The 8,993-nt window shown below is 40.9% G+C and overlaps 1 protein-coding gene across 1 annotated transcript; it reads left to right on the forward strand.

Moving 5' to 3' along the window:
- Positions 1-5,906: 5,906 nt before the first annotated feature.
- On the forward strand, positions 5,907-7,490 carry LOC306696308 (uncharacterized protein; the record flags this gene model as incomplete). Its single annotated transcript, XM_079159892.1, has 1 exon — positions 5,907-7,490. One exon carries the CDS (start codon positions 5,907-5,909, stop codon positions 6,726-6,728), a length of 822 nt encoding a protein of 273 aa, XP_079016018.1. The 3' UTR covers positions 6,729-7,490.
- Between the last annotated feature and the right edge of the window lie 1,503 nt (positions 7,491-8,993).

Raw genomic sequence — 8,993 nt, forward strand, 5'->3', positions numbered from 1 at the left:
CCGTCCCAAAGCTCTTATTTAGCTCTGAGGAGCAAGGATCGAGGATGGAGGAGGGATCTCCGAGGAACCATGAGCGAGGAACCACGAGAACAGACTTCCAGAAAGTGTTTTAACGGCCGACACGCCCCCTCATTGTTCATCAGTTATGTGATTGGACGCTGCAGCCGATCGGACTGACTGACTGAGTGAAGACAGATCAGATTAAACTCTAGTTTATATTTGATTCGTTTTCTGATCTGGTTTAAATAAATGTTCAATGTAGTCCAAACAACAAAAGGACCACAAACAACGTTCTTCATTTATTAGAAATATTTGTCTTTTCATGATCTGATAGTTCCCCTCAATAACTTTTATTATGGAAACAATTAAAGTCAGAGAGCTGGAGAGACGAAACACTTTTTACATCATTTATCATCATTTCATTCAGTCACGTGAGGCTGATCATTCCTGAGTGTTTGATGAGTTAGCTATATAATTTAAGAGAAACAATAATCATATTCTGGGTTATTTAATAATGACGTCCCAGTCACAATTTCAAAACGTACAGACGCAAATAATGCATAAATAAGACGATCGCATTCCGCCGGTAGAAATCGATCCTGCGCTTATACACAGAACACAGTTAGATAATGGAATTCTGTCATTAGAGCTCTTTGGCTGCTGTCATACGATTTCATGTGTGCGTCTCGTTCAGATTTGTGTTAGTGAGGTATACATCTGCTAGTCGGGAGCTACCCAGCATGCATTTCTTCATGATTGTACGTTAACAGTGACCATTTGTAAACATCTACTCTATCAGAGTTGGAGTCTTCTATAAACAATGATTTTAAACTGCCAGTTTTTAATCCAATGAATATCAAAGAGAAATATCCAAAATGAAAAAAAAGTACTGAAGAAAAAAACAGAAGCCAGAGTCAACAACCAATAAACATAAAGTTTAAAAAAGAAACAATACATCAAGTGAGAGTTGTTAAAATACAAACACAATAGTATAGATATGGAGAAGAAAAACGGTACGTTAATGTTTAAATAGTTCTTATGCTTCGTTATAATAGTATATATTTTATCAATCATATCATACAAGTACAACTGTTACGGTTACCACATACTTTTTGAATCTACATGTGGAACTAAATGTTCACAAGCTTGTTGGTGCTACTCGGACCTTTTATTAACGCACAACAGTCTGTTTCGGTATATCTTCCGGTGTTTGTCTGGAGGAAACGTTTCTGTGGTTTAGTGAAAATGTCTGAAGTCCAAATGCTGAGATGTTTAGTCAACCAGCGACTAACTGGTAAAGTAACGTTTGTTCTCTTTCATAACACCACGTGGATTTCGCAGCATGTTGAATTCTAAAATGATTAATGTGTTCATGGTCACATCAGAGTTGATTCAAATATTATATTATCTGGGTCCATTGATACACTGGAAAGCACTGAACACCGAACCACTCTCTGCGGTCAAGTGAGCCGTTATCCGCGGAACCTCGGTCACGTCAGCCGGCGCTTGAAATGTAATGCTCGTGTATTCGTGGTGCTATGTTACGGCTACTCGGATAGCCCCAAAAAGCCCGGAAATAGACCAATATTTGATCAATAATGTGGATTGATGTACTCTTTGTCGACGAGGAAAACGCTACAGAGACGTCAATACTAGCGGCAAGTTTCAAAAGGACTCGCCGAGATCAGGCAGTTCTAGGCGGGTAACATGAGCGCTGACCCTCCGGTGCTGATTTACTGCCGGGCCCGCTAGCACAGGGGTGTCAAACATACGGCCCGCCACGTCATTTTATGTGGCCCGCGAATCCGCCAGCAAAAAAAAATTAATGTAAAAGTCGGACAATTTACAAATATCCGTTGTATCGCGCACGGCGGAGCTCCTCCCCGATCCGCGCGCGCACACCTCCACCAGCGTATGTGGCAGCAGCAGCCCCCCTCCCCGCCGACGAAGAAGCAGCACCCCAGCACCCCCCCCCCATCTTCCATATTTTAAATCTGGACTGTCTCAGCTGCAGAAAGGTACCAAACGGTTGGATATAAATCACTGAATACAACCTGATCAATGATAGAATGAATTAAACAATCATACAACATAGATAGACCTTGTTATCATGACACATACAAACCTGGTTACTGGCAAGTATGAAAATTAAATTATTGACAATCATATAATTATGAACATCAATAGGATTATTTAAAATATATCAATTATAACATGGACTACCCTGGGACCAGGGGGGTGGGGGGGGGGGTTCAACCTTGACCTCTAGGTTCCTGAGAGCAGTCTTTAGACAAAGTTTATTAGTTCAGATTGTGTCGTTGTTGTTGTTGTCACATTTCAGTTTCATCACTCCACCTACGGCTGACTACCAAGGTGGAGCGCTATTGGTTCAGAAACGGAGCGCACCGATGATGCACGTCCACGGTTACGTTGTGGCTGCTCCTGAAGGTTCTATCCACTGTTTTGTTGAGTTCAGAAGCTCTCGGTACTGTGGAAGACCGCACGTCTCCCAGCCGTGCCAAAAAGTCAGCTGGATCCGGTTTATAATCAAAAAAGGATTTAATAATTAACAGAGGCTAAGACAGTCTAAGTCTTTTTTCTGTGAAAACAATGTCTCTAAGTCCGAAAGTTTAAATGTCCAGTGTCAGCCTCAGTGATTGGCCGAAATCCATTAGTCCCCTCCAGGTTTCGGACACAACAGTACGTCCATCCAGATTAGACATGACTGCTAACTCTCGTTTTGTTACTCGAGGGACCGAAATGTAATAACTACACGCAGGGGTTAGAGTGTCTGTTGAAACATTACGATGGAGAGGCTTGTTGGAGCATAGATTTAGGATTTCGACAGCATTACCACGACCAATTATCCATCTTCGTTACGAAAATAAGATTTATTGTCTGGTGACATAACAATAGTAGAAATATGGACCCTAAAGGAGTCGAACCACTGATTATGACCGACCCATGAGGTTTAAGTGTCAATTACACATGCACATTCCCTGAAAGGTTATTATGATTAAAATAATATTTTCCTTGCATCTCTTGCTTGCATCTTAAGTGGGAGGAATGAAGATGCATGGAAAATATGCAAGTGAGGGGGATGTGGATGCAAAGAGAATAGCTATACGTCTATACCTAATATCTTCAACAGATGACCTCAGACTTTTCCTGTCGCCTGATCTCCCCACACACCTGTCCACCTGCTCCCAATTCATATACATCTCATGTTCACATGTAACTGCCTTCTTACACACAATCCTCCAGCATATCCTTGATGTTTTAGTGCTGCCTCTGCCACATATTCTTCCAGCATGCTCTCTATTTCTGGTCTGTAGACATGCATATTACCTCTATCCTGTGTGTAGGACCTGCTGCCAATTACTGTAACGCTGTTATTGACCATTGTCTCCGTGGTTACGTTTTTTTTAACTATACCCACTTGACTGTCTGTGTGTAGTTCCTCATCATTGTTGCCTGAACATAGATGTAGACATCAATATTTAGCTATAATGGTATGCAATGTAAGTAGTTTTTCCTGAATAGCTGAAATTGTAAAAGTACCAGAATCTTTTTGCAGCACGGTCAGTCTCCGTCAGATCTTTCGAGTTCCGCATTGGATCAATCAAGTACACACTGCTCATTGCTGCATTGATGTACTGTAACCACAGGACTATTACAATTAATGTTATTACAAAATAAATTATAAAATGTCAAATATAGGGAAATTATGAATATCCTCATTTAATTTGAGCTTACTTTGCCTTTAATTATGTCAGAAAATGTACAGTAAAATTGCATTACATTTGACATGGACATATATGAGGTCATCATGAACAGAACTCCAATGGAAACTTTAGCTAACCAAAGAAGGAAATGTTTTTATTACAGATCAAAGATTATTATTATTAGGTAATATTATAATTTTCGAAACCTTTTCCAATTAAAGATTATACAGCAGTGTAATTTCAGATTTTATTATTGTTGGATTTCATACAATGTATAAAATGACGTTTTTTAACAAATTGGGCAAATTATTGATCAAATATTGGTCTATTTCCGGGCTTTTTGGGCTATTCAAGCACCCATACCGTAGCACCACGAATAGACAAGCATTACATTTCGAGTGCCGGCTGACGTGACCGAGGTTAGCGCGGATAACGGACCACTTGACCGCAGTGTTTAATCTGGGTGGATCAAAGTTTCCCACAGCTGACAGTCATCTGTACGCGGTGTTTGAGCTCAGTATGTTTAACTCGCAGGCTGTATGGATGCACCGACAGGACTATCTGTCTCAGATCGACTCCACATCAGATTAATAACGATATATGATACAAATATAATACGGACAACTGAGCATTTCTTAAAGGATTTATTGACGTAAGTATTTTGAACAGGCATCGACACCGACCACCAACTTTATCATTCACTCTGGTCCTCGTTATGAGTCCTCGGAATCTCAACCACAGCCTCATTAACGAGAAGTACATTTTCCAGCAAACTGTTCAGTTTATATTCTTTCAAAAGAAACCGTAGAAACTATGTGAAAGAGAGGACTGTTTATTCAACGTGGGTCCTGAAAGGCCACTCCTACGACACATCTGCTTTACGCACTCCAACATAAACCAGTTAATTCAAAACCACTTCATCTCGCACACCGGCGCTTGAAATGTAATGCTCGTCTATTCGTGTTGCTACGGTACGGGTGCTTGGATAGCCCAAAGAGCCCGGAAATAGACCTATATTTCATCAATAATTAATCAATAATTTTCCCAATTTGATATAACAAGTCAAAGACATTATTTTGTACATTATATGAAATCCAAAGATCATATAATCTGAAGTTACACTGCTGTCATATCTTTAATTGAAAAAGGGTTTGAAAATTATAATATTACCTAATAATAATATTTGATCTGTAATAAAAACATTTCCTTCTTTGGGAATGATGGCAGGAAAACAAAGTGTATCTACAGGAGACTATTTTCTCAATACTAATATTTCTTTGTAACATCTCTGTGTGTGTTTATTGTTTTCCTGCAGACGTCCAACAGCTGTTGGTGGTTAAAGAAGAGGTTCCCCCTGAGCAGCAGGAGGGGAGCTCCAGTCTGGACCAGGAGGACCCAGAGCCCCCACACATTAAAGAGGAACAGGAGGACCCAGAGCCCCCACACATTAAAGAGGAACAGGAGGACCCAGAACCCCCACACATTAAAGAGGAACAGGAGGACCCAGAGCCCCCACACATTAAAGAGGAACAGGAGGACCCAGAGCCCCCACACATTAAAGAGGAACAGGAGGACCCAGAGCCCCCACACATTAAAGAGGAACAGGAGGACCCAGAGCCCCCCCACATTAAAGAGGACCAGGAGGACCCAGAGCCCCCACACATTAAAGAGGAACAGGAGGACCCAGAGCCCCCACACATTAAAGAGGAACAGGAGGACCCAGAACCCCCACACATTAAAGAGGAACAGGAGGACCCAGAGCCCCCCCACATTAAAGAGGAACAGGAGGACCCAGAGCCCCCACACATTAAAGAGGAACAGGAGGACCCAGAACCCCCACACATTAAAGAGGAACAGGAGGACCCAGAGCCCCCACACATTAAAGAGGAACAGGAGGACCCAGAGCCCCCACACATTAAAGAGGAACAGGAGGACCCAGAACCCCCACACATTAAAGAGGAACAGGAGGACCCAGAGCCCCCCCACATTAAAGAGGACCAGGAGGACCCAGAGCCCCCACACATTAAAGAGGAACAGGAGGAACTCTGGACCAGTCAGGAGGGAGAGCAGCTTCAAGGTCTGGAGGAGGCTGATGTCAAGTTGTCATTCACTCCTGTGAAGAGTGAAGATGATGAAGAGGAAGCTCAGTCCTCACAGCTTCATCAAAGACAAACTGAACAGATGGAAACAGATGCTGATGAAGAGGACTGTAGAGGACCAGAACCAGACAGGAACTCAGATCCAGATATACATCCAGAACCAGATACTGTTGAGAAGACTGGAGACTCTTCTGACACTGATGACAGTGGTGATTGGAAGGAGACCAGAGAACCTCAGTCAGGTTTAAACTCTTTGAAACCTGATGAAGTCCATGATAGTGATTCAAGATGTAGTGCTGGTGAGAAACTATTTACATGCTCTGAGTGTGGGAGAACATTTGTCAGAAAAGCAGATCTGAAGACACACATGAGAATCCATACAGGAGAGAAACCTTTCAGCTGCAAAGTTTGTAAGAAATCTTTTCACCAGCATTCACATTTAAAGAGACACATGACATTCCACACAGGAGAGAAACCTTTCAGCTGCAAAGTTTGTAAGAAATCTTTTAAACAGGGTTCAAATTTACAGAGACACATGATAATCCACACAGGAGAGAAACCTTTCAGCTGCTCAGTTTGTAAGAAATCTTTTCAACGGGGTTCAACTTTACAGAGACACATGATAATCCACACAGGAGAGAAACCTTACGGCTGCTCAGTTTGTAAGAAATATTTTAAAGATTGTTCATATTTAAAGATACACATGAGAATCCACACAGGAGAGAAACCTTTCAGCTGCTCAGTTTGTAAGAAATCTTTTAACCAGGGTTCAGCTTTACAGACACACATGAGAATCCACACAGGAGAGAAACCTTTCAGCTGCTCAGTTTGTGATGAAAGATTTATACGCAAGACAGCTCTAAAGGTACACATGAAAACTCACACAGGAAAGAATCTCCTTTAGCCATTTTACCCGATTACGCCTCCACATATCCCTTTGAGCGGTGGGCCCATAGGGCGGCGGCTCAATGTAGATTTTTCAGGGTTGATCCTGGTCGAACCATATGTCTCATGTCCCGGAAACCAGACCTTCACCAGCAAGCTCCACTCCCAGGTCTGGCTCCAGAAAGGGGCCCCAGTTTCCCTTTTTTTCGGCCCAGCTGCTACAACTCTTCTCAGATGGTGAGTGAATTCTTGGTCTGAGAACACAAGTCACAGGTCACACACACGGCCCTAAACCACGTTAAGGTGATTTATTGGAAGGATGTAACATTCAAGACATGTTGCTTACTGATTATATTATAACATTACCCAGCTAGTGTTGTTTTTACTGTTAAAATAAGTTTTGCTGTTTTGCTGATGTAAATATCTTCTTATGTAAAGTTATTTTGCATGTTTAGATCCAGAATTGCAGAAAAATACCAGAAGGAAATTCATGTGTTTATGCATTGACTTCTGCAAGTATGTGTTTTCCTTTGTGTAATGTTATAGTTTGTTGTCTCTGTTTAGTCACCCAGTCCTACGCACCTTTTCACTTTACCCACCAGGTGTCCCTGTTTTTTCTCTTGTATATATTGTTTTTAATGGTTTTGAGGAAATGTGGTGTTATGATTTAGGTTAGATGTTTTCCTGGTAATTTAATATCCCTTTTCTAGTAATGTGAATCCTGAGCTTAGTACGTACTGTAATATCAAAAGAATGTATCTAAATGTAAAAAAACAAGAATGAAATCACACATTGTCATTTTACTTATTGCTGAGGGAGCAGTTAATGGGTTGAATGTTGTCTTCTGCAGAAGTAAATAAATGTTTGAAAACAATGAATTGAGTTTTCTTTTATCCATGTCCAACCCACACACATTACATATGGAAAAGATGGAAGATAGCTTAAGATGGAAATATTTCATAGAGGCTTTTATTTTGTAGGTTACCCACCAAGTTGCAGCAGAATGGGAGACATGCTGCTGGATTCAAGGAGAAAGCCACTGATGGCAAACTACGGATAAGCCCCTCAGTAGTTTACCCGGTGATGGACGCTTGTGTTGCCTGACATAGACTGGTATTTGTTAGAGGTTGAAAAGGAAAGAAAAAGATGAAGTTGATTTGGTAAGTGCATTTCAATATTATGTAATGAAAGAGTATCGTGATTTAACACAGATTTACACGGATGGTCCTAAGAAACTTGAGACAGGAGTGACAGGATATGGGGCGGCAACACCAGCTGAAGCAGGGGTCTCAAACTCATCTTCACTCTGGGCCACATCAGCATCACGGTCGCCCTCAAAGGGCCGGTTGTAAATGTAAGACTGTGTAAATGTAACTACTCCTAACATATTGGTAAATAACTGTCTCTGCATTTGATTATTGTTTATTCAATTGTTAAAATATTGTACATGCAGTTATATAAATGTAAAAATATATTTAAGCACATTTCTGTTATAACTTAAATCCGTTTAATTTAACTTTTAAAGAAAATAGCAAAGACAAATATCAAACACAAGTTATTACAATAACTTTGTTCAATGCTTAAAATCCTTTCAAGGGTGCGTTTGCACAATCCCACGTGAAGTATTTCATGTGTTGTATGTTGAGGGAAAATTGTTAATAGTTCTTATGTGACTTACTTCTTTTAATCTCACTCCTATCAATGAACATGTGTTTTCTATCTCGCTTGAACTTTGGCCTGCGGGCAACTGAGAAGGGGTTTCCCGTCTCTATGGGAACCAAAGTGGGGGGGGCAGCTTCTCAAATGTGGGGCAACTTATAGGGAACAGATGGGTCACTTGATCTTAATGTAAACGTCGCTCAGACACCAGGAGACTGACTGACTGACTGGAGTTTGATTGACAGGCAGCACGTCCCTCAGACGTGCTTAAATGGGATTCTTCTGTGTGGAGAATTCAGAGTCTCTCTCCGCTCTTCTAGGGTGAACAGACGCTCTCTGCTGTTTCAGCTGATAGCAAACCTATGACTCTGTGTTTGATCTGTGGTTTATATTCTGTGTTTTAATGTGCTTTATTCTGTTAAACTGTTAGTGCACATTTGAGCTGTTTGAGCTCGTTAGATCTATTTGATTTTGATTTATTTGTTTGTATGCTTTTATCATTTTTCTATACCTTATCTTGTGATAAATACTTAAAAGACAGAAAGCTTAAAGATACTTTATGGTTTCTCTCAAGGAAATACTTTCATTTCCACCACATTGTAAAGTCACGTTTAAATAATCTTCA

Source organism: Pholis gunnellus (genome assembly GCF_910591455.1).
Source record: "Pholis gunnellus genome assembly, chromosome: 5".
In the NCBI taxonomy this organism is placed as follows: domain Eukaryota; kingdom Metazoa; phylum Chordata; class Actinopteri; order Perciformes; family Pholidae; genus Pholis; species Pholis gunnellus.